Below are 19105 nucleotides of genomic sequence, written 5' to 3' on the forward strand. Positions count from 1 at the left end.
CATTGTGCCTTATGCGTGTGCACTGTTCTTAAAATAGGTTTACGAAAAGTACAGTTTGATGTTACTTGTTAAGGCCATCTCATGTCCACATGAATTCTGGCTCTTGAATACCGAATTTGAAAAAAAAATGGCTATTTTTGTTCTTTTGGTTGCCGACCTCTGGGGATGTCATCCAGAATGGCTAATTTGCAGAGCCCTGCTTGGATACAAAATTTTTATCTGCACCCACATCCGTATTCCAAAAAATGAGCCATGGGTATCTGCATCCATATCTGCAGGAGCAGGTATCCACACCCACAGAACTTGATCAGTTTCAGATGTGTAGGGTTCTCGTAATTTGCAAATACAAATACATCTAGATGGCTGTTTGGCGATGCAGTTAGTCCCTGCAATTGCTCACACTCTGTGTTGGCATGCCTCTTGTCTGAATGTGTTGTTCGGTAGTCCTCAACATGCAGGCATTGAATTCAGTGTGTTCTGTTCTCCCAGATTTACCTGAGGATCAGTGTGCCTTAAAAGACAGATTTTCAATGAGCATTTCAGAGTGGTGGTACCTGAAGATGTTTCCCAGTTAGGCGTGGATGCTGTATTTGCTCGTGCCAGGCTACAGAATCAGAAGTCGCCATTTGTTAATTTTTGCAGCTTCTCTGAGTGAAAACAGGGATCAGACCCAAATATATTGTTAGAACTACTGATCAAGGCCACTGCACCTCAGCTAACCCATATTTTATCAGAATTATTTTAGAAAACACTCTATTAATGGTTGGAAAGCTTAAATGAAACTGTAGCATCCTCTCTCCAGCAGAACATGAGAGTTTTTGCTGTACATATCTGAGACAATAATATGACTCATATTAATCCAAATTATGTTCTTTTCTCAGCTGTATCTCTAGGGAATTTACTTTTGACTTGTTTTGACTTTTTATTTTTTATCATTTATTCTGTTAAATGGTCCAGAACCATAGGTCAATGTCACCCACAATGGTGTGGAGACCCAGTGCAGGAGAATTGGGTTCAGAAATTCAGCTAGGAACTCTGGTATCTTGACTCAAGAGTCAGTCCCCCCATAGCATATGGACAAGCACTGTGTGTTTTATAGCCTTCTGATTATAGGGTAGCAGGTTGACCAAAGCAAGTAATGAGGTTAGAGGGAGAAATCCATCATCTCATATCTGGTCCAGTTAGGCCCCAAAATTACTCCGCCCCCAAATTCTATTATGAAAATTTCAAATTTGGAGGCAGTTTTTCATCAAATCTCAGATTTCTGTAAACTGCATATTTCTTTACTTTCCCTCTGCGTCACTGTCACAGATGCCAGGGGAAAGAGCATTGCAAAATCACTGTATATTTGAATGTACAAGTCATGTGCAGCAGTGCCGACAGCCACAGCAAACCCCAGGGAACAGTGGGAGGGGAGATGGAAGGGGTAGGGCCAAGGGTAGTTAGTTTCCAGGGACGACAACTTCCTTTGCCCCATCTCTTGTTGGCAGGCCTGGTCACATGACCTACCAACTACTGGCAAGGATCATAGTAAGGAATCATCTGCCTTCACTTTGTTTCTTGCTGTGGTTCTTTTACAGTACACTGAGGGTGAGGGAGAAGGTGACACCTATTATTATGAATATCCCTATTACGAGGACACCGATGATGGAGGAAAGGCAGAGGTATCCACTGCCAAGCCTGTTGATGCCGAAGAACATGCTAAAGAGGTGACTGAAGTTAAAGAGGTAGGTGTCTGGGGGTTGGCAGGAGGTTGCAAGTTCCTGTTTTGTTTTGGCTTGGGCTTTATTCTGAAATTATATAGGTAAATGCTGGAGAGTTAACTTGGAAGCAGTTACTGTAGTATCTCTGCATTTGTGCTTTGTGCATGCAACGCAAGGTTTCCATAATCATGTGATGCCTGAACTTTGAGCAGAATGAGACTGGATAACCCGTTTGGTGGTTTATGACATGCAGTCCCTCCAGCAGAACTGGAAGACCACAAGCTGTGATCTAGCAACGTGCGTAGGATTAGCTGTGGTCCACACCTGAAAACATACTTGAAGTGAGATCTTCCATGTGTGCCTACAGGGAAGATTTTCTTTGTGCACTAAGAATGTGTCTATGCTGCAACTGAGTGTGTGATTACAGCCCAAGCAGGTACATCCATGCTAGCAGAGTTGACTATATTGGTATAGACATGGCAGTGTGAGGGATCAGCAGAATACATACCCAGGATCCCCAGTGGGCTTGTACTTGGCAGGCCTGTGCTGCCATATCTGCACTACTATTTTAACCTGTGCTATGAAAGGTAGAAAAAACAGGTCACCCTATGTCAAAATTCCACCGTCAGTTACAGGGTTGGCAAACCCTACGTCGCTTCCACAATGATAGTTACTTTTGCCTTCAGAGCTTTTATGTATTAAGCATTTGGAATCCCTGGATCTTGAGGCTACGTTTTCACAAGCATCTGCTAGTTTTGGGAGAGCCAGCCGCAAACCACTCAGGCTAGATTTTCACAGCTGCTGGACACCCCAAGTCCTATTGGCATCAGTTGCTCCGAACAACTGGAAATCAGGCCCGTAAGTCTCATATTAAGCACCCAAAATTAGTAATCACTGCTGAAAACATTGTTCTAGTTCTTTACGGCTTTTCATTGAGCTATCTGTCAACTCCCTACTTGGTTTTAAGGAGCCTTCCTGTTTTAGACAGACAGAAATTCACAGACTCTTGTGTTAGCTGATAAGAGAGTCAGAGCATCCTCTCATTTCTCTAACCCGTGCACTCTTTGCATTTTACAATAGGTACTCACCACTCCACCTACTCAAGCCCCCACAGTGATGGCAAACAGGGAGGAGACGAAAGAGGAGGAGAAGGTTGATGACCTCATCGTGGATGAGTATAACTATGAAACTATTAATGAGGAGTACTACACCCCTCTCCCTTACGAGGACTTCAACTATGAAGATGTAGACACTCAGGATACCCTTACTGAAGATGCTGTTGAAGCGGAAATTCCCGTCAGCACAGTCATCACCCCCAACTCAACCAATGTAATTTCCTTTAAAAAGTTTTTGCTTTGTTATTTTTGAACCTTTAATGTGATAGTCATTATGGAAAATCTTAAACTGTTCAAGGCACTTGTAGAGAAACGGGCCTCCCAGAAAAATGTTAATCCTCCCACATTTTTCCTATGTGAACACAGCAGGGTTACATAAAATACGCTGAAATTTTTCTTGTGTAAAAAGTGTTCAGGTCAGAAAATCTGGGTTTAGTTAAAATCAGTGTTTTGCTCAGGAAAATGTTGGTTTTGACTAATTTTTTAAATTCCCAGTTGAGAGAATCAAAACAAATAATTTGATTCAGGTTGGAATTGTCAGTTAAATTTAAAAAAACAGTTCATTTGATAGAAAATGTCAGATTTATTTTTTTCATTTTGATATTTTCAATTCAAAACTTCTTCAGAATCTTTCTTTCTGTGAAATTTTTCAATATTACAAATTTTTGTTCCCATTTGGAATTGAAAACTTATTTTGAAATGGCAAAGATTCGCATGATTGTGGACTTTTGTTGTAACAGTTCTATTGCTAGTGAGGTGTGAGGTTCAAACTATTGCAATGAGCTTGCAGTGGTAGGATTACATTTGTCTGGTGACTCTCTTCCTATATTCTTTGAATGAAATGTATTGTGCTTCCTACCTGTTAGTTAAAATTCAAGGAAGTTTGCTTTCCTCCCAGATTTTGCAGTTTCAGCCCATTTGTTCTTTGTGAAAAATTGTCACCATTTTTGGCCAGTTTCTGGTAAGTATACAGGTGTGGGGAAATTCTCACAGCATTTCTAAAAATAAATTGACTTCCATCTCAGAAGCCAACAAAAGCCAACAAAAGCCAACAAAAAACTGCTGCAGAGCCACCCAAAGACAACTATGTAAAGCTGTTAGAAATTTGAAAAATTAGAAATTATTTTAAAAAAATCCTTCTCTGTTCTGCAGTTGGCTGAGTTGCTGTTTGAAACATACAAATCTTCAAGAAATCAATTTTTAAAAGGATGAAATTATATTTTATCTTCACATTGTTTCCCTTTTGTCCTTAACTACTCTAGCAATAACAAGTTGAGTTGCTGTGCACATCTTCCTAGACATGTAGGTAACGTAGACAATCAATTTTGCGCTGTCTCATTTTGAGGCACCTGTTATCTCAGAGGGGTCCGTCTGTCACTTTCTGTCTAACTGGACAGAAGCAGGTACAAGAAGTTTTCCTGTGAGCTTGGTCACAGCCTCTTTTTTGAGCTCTCTGTGTTGTTTCCTGCTGGCATCTATGAATAGTCCATGTTTAACATGTGTCCTGTTCTTGCAACCTAATATTGTTGGAGGGTCCTGTTGGTCTCGTCATCAAATTAAACTAAACATTTCATGCCTATGCCTCCTAAATTTCTCTCTCAACAAGGTAATATCTCTCTTTTGAACTACTCCTCTGCCCAGAAGCTATGACAACAGATGTCAACAGTGGGATAATATTTCCAAGGAGATAAATTTTGAACTGACAGAGATCCACGATTGCTTCTTTGATAAGGAGAATTTAGACAAAAAATACAATTCTCTGCGAAGCAGCGAAAAGTGTCAAAACAGCAGCAAAAGTTGGCTAAGAGAATTAAAACTGGGACTTGGTGCTTCAAAGCATGAATTAAAAGGCGTCATGGGAGATGGCCAAGTGTAGCTGTCACACAACAAGTCAGGAGCCAGCAAAAGTTGAAGGAAAATTTCAAGGCAGAGATCAAATCCGGTCAACTGGGAATCAGAAATAGAATGGAGGAAGAGAGGTAGGCTGTATGAAAAGATATGGTGCACTAGTAAAATATACTGAGGAACTGAGCACCGGTTTGAACAAATAAATAGGTAAGACAGTTGTCCAAGAAATATAAAATTGATGGAATTCCTTGGCTAAATCAGAATTCTCTAGAAGAGTAGGTAGAGCTGGGACTTGATGGCTTGGAAAAATGCTTGGATGAGGAAACAGAAGGCTCAGAGACCAGTTTGGTTGTTAAGATATGGAATCAGAAAAGAAACAAACTTCAAGTAAGAAAACATGTTAAGCGTAAGCTGTAACTCCAGGATGCTTTGCAAGGCCCATGGGAAGGTGAAACAGTGGGTGGCCTGTAAAACAGAAGCCTTCAGTGTTAGAAGGGGACAATCTCCTGAGAGATTTATTTTCCCCAATTTAATATTTTGAGGCAAATGAGCAGTTGACAAAAGGAACAAGGAGCCAGCAGGCTTAGTAGCTAGCTTGAACTGATCAGACTGCCTGGTAGAGCTGGAATTAGCCCCAGAAAAGAGAATGAGTTGTCATGACCTGATGAAAGCTCTTAATGTGAGGTTTAACTTATCTACTCATCTGAACTGATCCACGTTGGTTTACAGCCAAGGAAGAACAAGGAAAATTCAGAAATTTGGTAGATTAATGGGTCTGGCATATCTTCAGCTCAAGGTAGGCATGGCAAATAGTGGACAGCAGATCAATGTATTCATGACCAAGAGGATTACATGAACATTCAAATCAGTAGGTGGAAGCCATAGGGCCTCAGTGTCACTGTGGACTTGGAAGGACTCTAACTTCCATGGCAATGTAGTACCACACCAATCTGTTCATGAGAGAGATGGAAACGGCCCCACAATCTTGAAGCCTAGATCTACGTCTAACCTTTGCGATGAGAAATGGGATTCAACTTGGAGACCGGGAAATTCTGAGAGGTTTGAAAACACATCATACTTAGTTTCAAACTAAGCACATGGACAGCAGCTCAAAGACTAGGGGAGACAGTTCCCTCATATCTTGATTATGTGAATGAATGTTCAGTCCTGCCTTGTTGTCACTCGTGATTTAACAATTATTCCTCAACTAGTTCCACAAGCAGAATGGCACTCAGTCCCAGGGCAAAGCATGGCATTATGGGCAACAGCCACACTGTTTTTGTTTACAGCTGGCAGTGGCTGCGTTGGATCCATCACCGGCAGAAAAGTGCAGTTTGATGACTTGAACACAGAATTGAAAAGGTGAAATAATAGAGAATGGGAGAGAGAAGTCCATAAATCCCACAACCTACTGGAAATTTCTCTTCCTGAAGGAGCTGGTCAGAATCCAGTATGGCAGTTCCTATATTCCTGTCACAACCCTTTAATCGGATACGGAAACATATGCTGTGAACATTAGACCAGACCTGTTAAGGGTGCCGGGGATTGCTATTCTAAAATTGGACTCAGATGGAAACTGTGAATGGAGAATCAGCAGAAGTTCACCAGTGGGCAACGCAGGTTTATAAGAATGAAACTTTTGGAGTCTGAGCAGGGGTTTTGGAAGCAGAGTTAGTCAATGAACTGAGTTTGTATTGGTTTTGGATGTCATTGTGGCTAATAATTGTATGATAAGTGCCAGGAAAGCAGTTCTGAAAATTCCTTGTGGAGAAATATACCTATGAAATGGGGAATTAGGTGAACATATGCTTTGTTCAGTGACTGCTCTATAGAGAGCAAGCTGTTCTCCTCCAGAGAACATAATGTGCATAATTTTCCAACTAAAGGAGTGGTGGAAAACCTGTTTTCAATCAGGCTGCTTGAAAGTGACAGAAGAAAGTCACTAACATTTGGGTGTTATTTTTTGTCCCCAGTTTTTCAGACTATTTTTGACCCAAATTCTTTGAGGCATTTTTTTCCTCAAAATTTCCCTCATATATCAACTTTTCACACCAAAATCCTCCTCTGTCAAAAAAAAAAAAAAAAAAAAGTTGCTTCTTCCCCAAGCAAATTAATTTCTGTTTTAAAAGAAATAAGAAAAATATGAAGATTTCTCCTTTTGAATTTATACCTTTTTAAAATTTCACACAAGGAGAGGTCTACTGTTTTTTATGGCAAGCAACAAATTTTAATGTCCTCAGAATTAAACTGTATCTAGGGACAAGGGAGTCCTTGCCAAGAGACTGTCCTGGTCTGAGAGAGAAATTTCCATGGGGTGAAGGATAAGAGGTGTTGCAGAAATGCCTAAATTCTTTTTGGCTCATAGGAGTTCAGAGTTTTCTAGGACTCTGTTTTTGTTTTTCGGGTTTGCCAACATAGCAGAATGTTCATATGTTAAGTGAGAAAGGAAAACCCAGGAGTGGTAGCTAAATTGTGATTACATTGAAGAATCCTTGGCTTTAGCAGAGTTAAAAAAAGCTAACATCAGTGTTATCTTACCCATGTTTCAAGGTCCCTTTCAGATTACACACAGATGCTCATGCTTATGGAATATGAGCAGTTTTGGCAGAGAGATAAGAATTGGAACTGATGGTAACATATTACAGCAGCTCTCAATTCTTCCTTTCAGTTGGTGAAATAACTTCTCTCCGAACTGTTGGAAGTAATGAAGGCTCCGGCCCATTTTCAGTATTACCTGCATGGAAGAAAAATCTGAGCTCAGATCAGATCATACATCTTTATGATGCTCTCTAGATTCCAGAATGCTCTTGTTACAGGAGTATGGTGTCATTGTTGCACGCAGGCTTGGACAGAAGCAGGAAATTTTGAGGCAGTTGTCTAGAGGTCCTTGTTTGCTGAACCATTGCTTCTGTTTTCTCTTAGGAGTCAGAGGAGGGAGTCATTTGCGTAAGCACAAATGTGCTCCTCAAATGCTTAAGATCTGCAAAGTGCAAATGCTCAATGTTCTGCTTTTGAAACAAGACTAATTATACTGTTGTATCTCCGAACAGCTCAGGAGTGAACAAATGAAAGATCTCAGGATCGGGAAACCTTGAGTCCCCCATCTTCCCTGCCCCAAGTGGGAAACTTTTTGTAAAATCTGGGATTCATAAAGATAAATTAGCATTCCAGTATGAATTTTAGTTATGGGATCAGATGTAAATTTCGGTATGCTTGTTAACCAGGAGATCTAGCCATTAGGGTTGGAACATTTAGCTTCATACCTCTTAATGGGGAGTGTCTGGAACTTTTTGAAATGTGTTATTGTTCCTGATGTCTCCTTTTTCCACACGTGATCTTTTACACATGCAGTACGTGTCATGAGTCATATAGGAAACCCAGGGGAAGTGTCATGTTGAGTTCCGTATGTGTGTAGAATTTTTTTCTGCAGCCTTGTGTGCCAGTCCCTTTGAAGGTGTCTATTGGTGGCCCCTGAAATCCATTAGATGCTACTTTATGAAACACACTTTTATTGTTTCTTTGTATTTTGTATTGACATGGGGCCATTATCCTAAAGCTTGTTCACCCCTTCTCTTCAAGCTTGTTCATCCCTGCCCTTCTATATTTGGGGAGGGCTCCATAGTGTCTCGCTTAGATTTTAGAACATGTGGTAGTTTAGGGGCACCTGTTGGCTAACATGTGCTGATGTTCTTGTTTTCAGGCCGAAGTGGAAACAGGTCAAGGGGGCAACGACCAAGATAAAGACTTCATTGAAGAGACAATAAAAGAGTATGATGGGAATTACTATGATACATACTATGACCGAACTGTCTCTCCTGATATTGGGCCAGGAATGCCTGCTAACCAAGAAACAGATTATGAAGGGGTAAGGGAAAACTTTCTGACTCCAGACCCTTTTTGAATTTCTTTCCAGCTGCTCTATTAGCCCAGCTTGTCAGCATTCGGACGGGCAGGAAATCTTGACCTATTTCCTCAGTCCCTTTCACTTGTCCTAAATAATACATAGGAGTTATCACAGCAAAAGGCTTATTAGAGTCCTAATTGTCTATGTGGGAGCACTTAGAAAAATTAATCTGAATTAGCTAAAGGTATGAATTTTTAAAAAATTACATTGCATCAAACACCTGTCTGGGTGCTGCCATTCAGAATTAAAGAGACCTACTTCTGTTTAATTTAATTCATTTTCAAAGTGAGTGAAGTGAAACCAAATTAAGGCTATGTAAATTTTGAAGAAGTGTTTCCACATAGAAATATAATATGATATAACTAATCCAGTTTAAAAGATCATTTGGACTAATTTAATTTGTTCCTGTGTAGACAAACTTGTAGATTCCAGGGCCAGTAGGGTCCATTGCAATGATCTAATCTGACCTCCACTGTAACATAGGCCATCGAATTTCCACCAAATAATTCGTGGAAGTAGAACTTTGTGAAGTAGAACTTTCTTTCTTTCTTGGATCAAATTTTCATTTATAAAATTGTCAGTGATTAGGTCACCTTAATCCATCCTGCTTTATGTGGTGACAATAATTCCCCACAGACATCTGAGAAATGGAACAGAACTTTAGGGCTAGTCTCCACTATGGCAGGGATCAACACTGATTGATCCACCAGCCTTTGATTTATTGTGTCTCTTTAGACATGACAAATTGATCTCCCACTGCTCTGCCACCCAAGCCAGTACTCCACAAAGTTGAGAAGAGTAGCTGATACCGATGGGAGAGCAGCTCTTGCTGACCTCACACACAAGACTCCCACGAAAATGCGCCAACTTCAGCTATGCTATTTGCATGGCTGAAGTCATGTAAGATTGGATCAATGGTGAGGGTTAGTGTAGACAAGCCCTTATATGATAACAAAAAGAATCTTTGCTCTTTTTTTTTTCTTTTTTGCTTTATCTTCTACACCAAGGTCAGCTCTTGGGTGGTGTGGAATGTGCTAACTGTGTCTTGGTCATGTCACTGGTTCTCTGTCTGAATCCAACTGAGACAGTTAATTTATATCCTCTTTGTTTAACTCATTGCCTGTGCTTCTCTTGTGTGATGCAGATTGGCGGCCCAAGAGGTGAGAAAGGACAAAAGGGAGAGCCTGCAATCATTGAACCAGTAAGGATGTTTTTCCTCTGTAAAGATTTGTTCTTTTGGGGAGTGTGAATCTGTACATGGGGAAATGTATAATGTTGGAAAAGAGCTCTGTATAGCTTGAAAGCTTGTCTCTTTCACCAACAGAAGTTGACCCAAGAAAAGCCACTACCTCCCCAACCTTGTCTCTGGATGTTCTTTACTCACTTCTGATGCTCACAAGCTTCAGCTTGTAGGGAAATGGTCAATGTTTTCCATGGAATAATTTCAAAGGAAATTGAAAATTTGTTATTTTATGGAAGAAATATAGTTGAAATTTTTAAAAATAAAAATTGTAAATGATTTGAGGGAGTTAAGAGATAATTTGGAAAGAAATTATTTTTTTTTATTCATGCCTCTCCCACCCCCCGAAGAAAAGCAGTTTTTAATAGTAACAATTCTTTGGCCAATTTTTGCCACTTTTATGTACAAGTGAAATGGTGAGTGCCACAGTTTCTATTTAGTCATTGGTTGGACCTTCAGCCTCCTATCTGAATCCTTGCTGTTATGGGAGAGTTCAAATCCAGGTCTGAACTTGGCAGCTCAGGTCCACCATTAATTTTAGAGCTGGGGAGCACATGTGTGTGGCAAAGAGAGAGTTCCCCAGCCCACAGTTGTGGGACCTGAAAATGGTATTTTCCTCTTTGATGCCCATTCTCTCCATCTTGTTAAGGACCCAGAAATTACTCCTGTGTGATTGCTCAGGAACCAGAAGCCTACATTCTCTGCTTCTCCTGTTACCTGTGTAATGCTGACAGACTCTGGTCATCTGCAGGCAGAATTGAACTTGGGACCTGTAGAGTTTAGAGCAAGGGCCTCTGTTGCATGAGCTGAAAGTCAGCTGGCTGGTAGCTAAGGCTGTAGAGCAGTTTCATTATTATATCTGTAAGTTATTCTCACGACACCTGATGGGACGGTGCGTCACACCCAGAAGGAGTGCAGGTTACTCCTTTAGTGTGAGCATGCGTTCCTCAGACGTCACTCTGAGTCCGTTTTTGTTTTGAAGTACACTTGTAAAATCATTTGCTCACAATTTATCAACTAAAGGAATTTTCCAGCCACCCTGCTTGGGTCCAAGAATGAAGCTGAGAGTTTTCTGTACTTACAGCATCACTGTGGATGAAATCTCATGACCTTATTTTCTGAGCTTCTGAGAAACTGCATCTCCACTTGACTCTAAGAAGAGATGTCCATGCTTAAAATCCAGTCCCAGTATGATCAGAGTGTAGCTAACAATTTAATTGGTGTCACCTCAGAGGGAATCCAGCTGTCCCTCCTCCAGGGTGTCTTGGCTTGGTGGGATTAACTGGAGGATCAGCTGGTTGCTGTGAGCTCTGATTGAAAGCCTTGGGAACAAAGTTGTTATTTCATAGCCCTTTTTCCATCCATAACCATCCTGTAAGATCGCAACTTGCCATCATGTTTGCAGCCCTCTCCTCCCCACAACAGAGACTCACGGGTATTTGAATCCTTTCAATTACCACCATTCAGCTTGCTCCCGAGTCTTCCAAAGGCCAACCACACACTTGCAGCCCACCAGTAACTCAATTAACCTAATTGTTTTTTCATTGGCAAAATGCCAACACGGAGCCCGAAGGGAGGACAACACTTTCCATCTCTTGGAGTCAGTCCCTCGCCCTCTGGTTTTTCTACTGTGTGATCCTTTTCCAGAAGGGTGAGGGAGGGTGGGTGCACTAACTAGAACCAGTGCTTTGAAAAAAAACATTCTCTCCCCTCCAATTCAGTTCCTTCTTTTTGGGCCCTGCTTTCATTCTGGGAATAAAAGAAACAAAATGGATAATTTGTCTCACTGAGGTATGCAAAGCACTATTAAAACAGGAGGAAAAATAAAATTAATCCCCTCCCTCTGCTTAAACTCCAGCTGCCCCAGTCCAATCTGAAAAGTTACAGAGCGAACAAAATAGTTATGTGTAATCATCCAGAAAGAATTTGGCTGCCGTAGCTCTTTCAAAACACTGGAGCGTATGTAGCCATTGCCAGAAAATAAACAAGACCAAATGCTGCCTTTTCTTTCTTCTGACAGTTCCCTTCGGCTGAGAGAAATGCAGATTGGTTGTGCTTTTTATGTTTAGCAATGGTACTTTCATCCCGTCGGAGCTGCTGGGTTCGGGGTGGGTGGCAGGAGAGGAAGGATTTCTTTGAACTTTCCTTCCTTTCTTTCAGTCCATTCATCTTTCAGTCTTTACTCGGTGCTGACGTTTGCTGGAGGCAGCTGGATAGCACAGTCTTGACCCTAATGATGCTCTCCAGCTATCTGTTTCTGTAATGCCACAAGCAGCATTAACACTCAAGATCTCCAGGGTGTGCGCAAGAGCAGGAGTCTGGGAGTCAGGACTCCTGGGCCCTCTTGTTCAATGAAGGCCTGGTTTTTATTTGTTTATTTAGAAAAGTGGAGTACCCCACACTCCGGTTGACTTCAAGCAAAGTTTTGAAAGAGGACCACCTCTGGAAAATGAAGCCCTGCTTGTATTTTGGGATTACTGTGCAAAGCAGTAGCCATACAAGCAGTCCCCATCATACAAAGGGGACAGCTCGATGGAGCGGGCACGTGTCATGAAACTAAGGATTTGCAGGACTTTGTTCTGTAAAAAATGCAGCTGGTCACGTTCCTTAGGCAGGATGTAACACACAGAGCTTTACAGCAAAGGTCTGTGACCTTTGGCAAGTTGCTGTGAACTGTGGCTAAGGGCACATCTGTACTTAAAACGCTAGTGGCCTTTGGGGTGCTTTAGTGTAGATATTACCTCTGCCAGCGGGAGGGATTCTTCAGACTACACAGGTCTGAGTCAATTTTGCACTGTCTGCACTGGGACTTAGGTTAATTAAATCCACTTTCTTGAGCAGTTTCGTTTTCACATGCCAACAGACGTGGTTAAACCAAACTAATTTTCAGGTGCCCAAAAGGCCTGAGATGCCACCTTATGGTACATGATGGTAAATGTTGACACTTTGCATAGCATCTGACCTCCTCCTCTCCTCTCACATAAAACAGGCAGAGATTATAGCACCTTCATTAGCATGCTTGGGCTCTTTAGAGGAGAGCTGGTAGATTAAAACAACACAGTTTTGTTTTTATCCCATCATGTTAATTTTAGGTGCGCTCTGTGTCCCTGTCTTTTTATGAGTGGCTTTGCTGACCCTTTTGCTATGAGACTGCCCAGACAGGACGGATGCAAAATTGGGAAAGTGTTAACGATGCCCTTCATCTTCGAGCAGTGTGAGGGTGCATAGAAAGGAACAGGGGGAAAGGATGTTTTTGAGCTGAGGAGGGAGTTAAGACATAGACCCGAGACACATGGGGGGACAAGTAAGTAGGAGAAGCTTTCTCACTGCACTTTACCACCATATGAAGCCAGGCCATTGAAGCCAAGAGGCACTTTGGCCCTGTGTACAGTCAGAGCAGAACAGGTTTCCAAATCTGTGGCTCTTGCTCAACAGAACAGAGTTTTTGTTTTCATCCCACACTCCCTCCTCTTCCCCTTCATCTCTCTCCCTGCTTGTCACACAGCCTATCTCCTGCTCCTATGCCTGGTTGTGTGGTACCGATAATGTAAACTGTTAGAATTTCTCACTGAGGAGACTTTCCAGATGTCCCCAAAGCCAGAGCCCAACATAAACAGATGGATAAACATGGGAGGATGCCCTGGATGTCTGTACCATGATTAGGTTAATTAAACTGTCCTCTCCCATCCTCTCTGAGGGGCTTTGGCGATTGGCTGTGGGAAGCAGAGCTCTTGGCATTGGGGCTGTTCAGGAGACACTTTCCAGTATTTCTCACATAAATCCAGCCTCTGGGAGCTCTTGAGGGTCATGGGGTTCCTTATATGGTCAGTGACTCTCTGCAGAGCTGAGAGGAGGTGGAAGTCTGGGACGGAGCTTGTCTCTGAAGCTGCCACACAGACAGATGGGTGGTGTCTTCACTGGTCCAGTTTCACAAAGGAAATGGAGCCTGAGGGGAAATGAGGAGCTTCTCTGAATCCACCGCCTGGCAGGGTTTGTGCTTTATAACTGACCCTCACCCTTTTCTTCTTCGCAAAACTAACCAGCGCTTTCTGCTCATCATTGCCAGAGAGCAGGGAATCTAAAACCTCCACCCTGACGGCTCCTTTGTCAGCCATCCCAGGACAGTGGCCAATGGCCACTGGGGCCTTAAAGCTTAAACTGCCCTCTCCTTGCTCAGGTCTCACATGGTCAGGACTGGGCATTTTAGGCTGGGAAAACAAGTAGGGATGAGCTCAGCAAAGGCCCACGTGCTGGGCCTAGTGCACCTAGTGATTCTTCCTCTTACTGGCTGGACCTCACTGGACCTCACTGCACCCTCTGGCCCCAGCTCCCAGTGCAGCCATGGTGGCCTGGGTTCCAGCCCTGCTGCAGGCTGCCCCAGCCCTCCCATGGCTGCTGGGTCCTCAGTTCCCAGCTGCGACAGGGCTGGGAGCTGGGCCACTGCTCCTCAGCTGTGGCTCACTGTTTCTTCAGCCATGCAGATTCCTAGCTGTGGCTCACTGGTACCCCAGCCATGCTGCTCCCCCACTACTCCCCAGCCCCAGCAGAAGCTGCCTGGCCAGTGCCAGGCAGCTGCTCCCCAGCAGCAGCAGCAATTCCCCAGTGCCACCAGGCCCGTGATCCCAGCTGCGGCCTTCCAGCCCCATCTCTGGCCTCCAGGCTCTCTGGTCCTGCTGGACCACGGATGATGCTGGACCAGAGAGTACCAGATTTCCTTATTGTCCAGGTTCCTCTGAAATAAGGGGAAAGCAGAGTGCACAGAGCTAGATCATACTGGTGATACCCAGTGCCTGATAGCCAGTGATGCCCTGTAGACCATGGCCCCTTGAGCTTCAGGTGCACTGAAGGAAAGCCAAGTCACACTCGCTCCAGCAAGCAAAGTAAAGAACTTGCACTAAGTCTTATCCTCCTTTTGCAGAAAGAGAGAGCTTACGACTGAAAACTGTCTGACTTTCTACCATCGTATTATCAATTAAATGATTTGGGGTAGAAATATTGTACGTACATTTCAGTGTAAGGTATATGAAGCAGTAGAAACAAGTCATTGTCTGAATGAACTTTTAGACTGTACTGACTTTACTAGTGTTTTTATGTAGCTTGTTGTAAAATTAGGCAAGTGTCTAGATGAGTTGATCCACCACCTAAGACCAAGCCTGCATATACCCCTGGTTGAGAAATACTGCTGTAGACAAAGGTCCATGAACCAAATTCTCTGCTAATATAAACTGGCATAACTGCATTGGTTTCACTGATGTTTTGCCTCTTAAATCAGCAGAGAACTGGGCCTGTGTGTATACAAAGAAGCCAGCAATCAGAAATCAACTAGAAATGGGAAGCAGTAGTCTAAAAAGTCCTCCTGCTGCCTCAGGGATATGGCTGTGGAAGGGATATGGCTGTGCATGTATCCCGCTTGGGGAGCCATCATGCCATTTGGTCGCATAGTTTGGTCAGTCTCCAGCTCCTGGGAGAGCTGGAGGAGCGCAGGAGTTGGAGCAGGACTCCCTGACTGTTCCACTCTGCTCAGCCCTTTCTACTCCACAGGACGTAGGCAGCTGTGATGATGTCAGACCACACTTTCACAGGCTCTGCTTTGCCGACTGGCCTTAGCTTCAACCCTGACCCAGGGGGACCACCCTCCTCTGAGTGGGGGGAAGTGTAATTCGATCCCTGTCTGGCTCCTTCCCAGGCTTCTCCTAATTGAGTCAATTTGACATTTGCTGGCTTTTATGGGGCTGGTTTCATCCTGTTGGTTACAAATAAGCAGGCGAGAGGTGAAACAGGCTGCTTGGAATATGAATGCACTGGTGGATTACACTGAACTTGGTCAGTGGTCCAGCAAAACAAGGGTAGAGCTTGGTCCATGGAGCCAGCTAAACCTGTATTGCTGGTCCTTTCCCTATAGGCCACTGACTCTTTTGTTAGAAAACTTCTTAACCATCATCCCCATTTAAAAAAAAAAAAAATCCTTGCCATTTCCCCAGAGAACAAACATCCAGGGCACTTTAGAGACTGACAGATTTATTAGGTCAAGTGCCTTCCTGGGTAAAGTCCACGTCCTCAGATGACTGGCTTGGTTTCACTGGAGTTTCACTTGTTAAACCGGCATAGAATTGGGCTCCCGTACATCCAAAGAAGCCAGAAACCAGCCCTTAAATTGGCTAGAAATGGAAGGCAGTGGTTTAAAAAGTCCATGTGTTAACCCAGGGATATGGCTGAAGAAGGTATGTGCATGTTCACATATCCCACTGGGGAAGGAAGGCATCATGGTGTTTGGCAGTGGTATTTGATCTGTTTTTTCTCCTGAGGAGACTGAAAACAGGAGGACATGGGTTTTACCCACATAAGCTCAAGATCTAGTTACGTTGTTATTCTCTAAGGTGCCCCAGGACTGCATGTTATTTGTGAAGGTACAGACTAATCCAGCTATCCCTCCGAGACCACCATTTCCACTGAGTATGTCATAGCCATGATTTAAAGGAATAGCAAAATGTTTAATTTTTTTTTTAAAAAAAATGAGATATCATTTATCGTGTCCTGTCACCTACACAGTGATCCTATACATTTACTCAGTAAACCACTACCTAAAGCCTGCTAGGGAAGGACATTTAAAAACCAGTGGAAAAGCCATGGAATTAGATTGGATCTAGAGGAAATGTGCCACGGAAAGGGATCTTCATCTGCAAAACTCCCTCCAGCAGACCATGGTGTTGCTAAGATGAGCAAGGATTCCGCTCTCACTGGGTGTGGTTCTGGGGTGGTTGTTAGGGGCAAGCATGGGCTGAACTGGTGAACACCTTGACTTTCAATGGACTATATGTAGCATGCCGATGGCAGTGGTATCATATTAGACTCAGCTGAAACAATGCTGAAGCTATTCTGCACCAGGATGGTCTGACACCTGGTGGGCCTGTGAGCAGCAAAAATCTGGGGCAGCTAAGAACGCATATGACTACTTGATCTTTGAGATTTGTTGCTGATGTCGCATAGGAGACGTGTGATGCTAATCACAAATCTCTCATTGTTTTGCAGGGCATGCTCATTGAAGGACCAGCTGGTCCCGAAGGCCCAGCTGTAAGTCAATTTTTTAACTCTTCTCCGGGCTGCTCTCTGGGCTCTGTTACTTCTGTATTCCATACCTGGACAGCAGAGATGTTCAAGCTCAGTTATACTCTGCTAGAATAAACAGACAGCTCCAATTTTGTTTCTTTCCTTTGTGAGCTCACAGTCACACAAATAACAAAATGGTTTCCTTTAGCACATAATAATTTTTATCCTGTCTTTTCCTCATTAGGGTCTTCCAGGGCCTCCAGGAACTAGTGGACCCGCCGGGCCCATGGGTGACCCTGGTGAGAGAGTAAGTATAATGCACTCTTGCTGTGTACTGTGGAGCCTTAAAATGAAAGCCAAGGTGTAAAACAGCTGTCCTTATTGGTGCTTGATAGCAACTACAGGTTGAATCTCTAATCTGGCACCCTTGGTACCTGATCAGTGCTGGATGAGAGAATTTTCTGGACCATGGGAGGTCATATTGTCTAGTAGCATTACCATCATTTCCACTGCTTTACTGCACTCTTAGAAGACAAGTAGGCATAAATTGCAGCAAAATAACAGCACAGAACACTGAGAGTCAGGACTGGTGGCTGTACACAAACTTTAGGGGCTCGCAGGAAACATGTCCACACTTATGAAAAGTGGTCATCCAGTTAACTGAAATTATGTTGGATTATGGACTTGGCTGGCCGAGGGAGTTCTGGATTAGAGAGGTTCAACCTGTATCTCTTGCACTTTAGTTTTTTTTTTTTTCTTTTTTTTGGGGGGGCGTGGGTGGCACGAGGGGCAGATGTTGTAACCCTGGCGGAACTCAGCTGGGGTAAAGGACAGAGGTTTGAACCTGGGAAAGACATTTAGGGAGTGACCAGCCTTGCCTTTAGAAATGTGTCAGTGACCTCAAGTTACCTAGCAACCAATTAATCCAAGTCTTTAAAAAGAAGTTTAGTGTAAAGAAACCCTTTAACATCTGTCCACATCCTTTATTCTTACGTGACAGGTACTTACACTGTGCCTCCGTCACAGCTGGAAGGCAAGCCTGGCATGTGTCTGAGAGTTATTCAGTGGGCAAGAACAGCTTGTCTGAGATACTAGGCCGCAGGCAATGTTTGCTGCACTCTGGCAGCAGGATTTGCCGCTCAGAAAGTTCACAGTTTTGTAAATATGGAATTAAGGGTTCGTTGCTAGAGTCAGAAGATGCAGGAGCTGGACTGTTGGTATGAAAAGCTTTTATTCAGACATGTATAGGGAAAATATGCATTGTGGTCACAAGATCTTGATTAAAGTATCCACCTATTACGAGCCAAAAAATATCCACCTCTCCTGCAGTGGATGGTGTTCCTTTCTCAAGAGAGTGCCATGGTCTTCACTGGATTTCACTTTGTAGCCTATAATTTGCCTCACAGGAATGTACTTTTCTACTTGTATAATAGTTTGGAGAAATTTTTTTTCCAGATTACTTCCACTATGAATATCCTCCTCATACCATACTGTGCCTTTCCTGTAGTACGAACATCTGTCTTAGACTCATAAAATCATGGGGTTGGAAGAGACCTCAGGAGGTGATTGAGTCCAACCCCCTGCTCAAAGCAGAACCAATCACAACAGGCATGAGCAAATTACCTGCATTCTCTGTCAATGGTGGAGTTAGGTGGTTTTCTTTACTATTATTATTTTGTTTAAACTCTCTGCTGGCCAAAATACCCTCCCACCCCCAAAATTGTATTCCTGAAGGCCCAACTTTTCAAGATAGCTGGATTTTGGTATCTAACTTGTGACACCTATAGTCTCATTTTCAGAAAGCCCTGAACACCCACAATGCCAGCTGAGATCCAAGATGAGTCTAGGCAGTCAGCACCTCTGAAAATCAAGCTCCCTGGTTTCTGATTAGGGCCTCCTGAAATTCAGCCTCCCAAATGATCTACCCTGAGAATATATTTTCTGCATCATTGCTTTGTTTTCTTTGTATCTGACTCACCCACCCTCAGTAAAATGCTTCTTCACGGGAGGAAATTACACAGTAAACTTCTGCTTCTGTATTACAATGCATTCGGACAGTGTCTGCAGATTTAATTTAGGCCTGACACCTAGTGGAGAATTTAGAGTACTAGGCCTTGCTTGAAATGAGGTCACTAGAACCCAATTGCTGTAGCAGTCAGCCTCAGGCTGCTGGAATGAGAACAGTCCCTTGGCAGGAATCTAATTTCATATGTTCAGAGTAAATAAATCACTGCGTTACAAAGCCGAA

General features: G+C 43.1%; 1 protein-coding gene across 4 annotated transcripts in view; it reads left to right on the plus strand.

Moving 5' to 3' along the window:
• COL5A1 (collagen type V alpha 1 chain) overlaps window positions 1-19105 on the plus strand; it is a 302011-nt gene that overhangs the window by 126517 nt on the left and 156389 nt on the right. For all 4 annotated transcript variants that reach the window (XM_075015472.1, XM_075015471.1, XM_075015474.1 and 1 more), the window contains exons 6-11: window positions 1581-1727; window positions 2784-3032; window positions 8367-8531; window positions 9715-9771; window positions 16840-16881; window positions 17102-17164. In XM_075015472.1, the coding sequence (XP_074871573.1) occupies window positions 1581-1727; window positions 2784-3032; window positions 8367-8531; window positions 9715-9771; window positions 16840-16881; window positions 17102-17164 (723 nt within the window). The remainder of the gene's footprint in view (window positions 1-1580; window positions 1728-2783; window positions 3033-8366; window positions 8532-9714; window positions 9772-16839; window positions 16882-17101; window positions 17165-19105) is intronic.

Source organism: Carettochelys insculpta, chromosome 21 (assembly GCF_033958435.1).
Source record: "Carettochelys insculpta isolate YL-2023 chromosome 21, ASM3395843v1, whole genome shotgun sequence".
Classification (NCBI taxonomy): Eukaryota; Metazoa; Chordata; order Testudines; family Carettochelyidae; genus Carettochelys; species Carettochelys insculpta.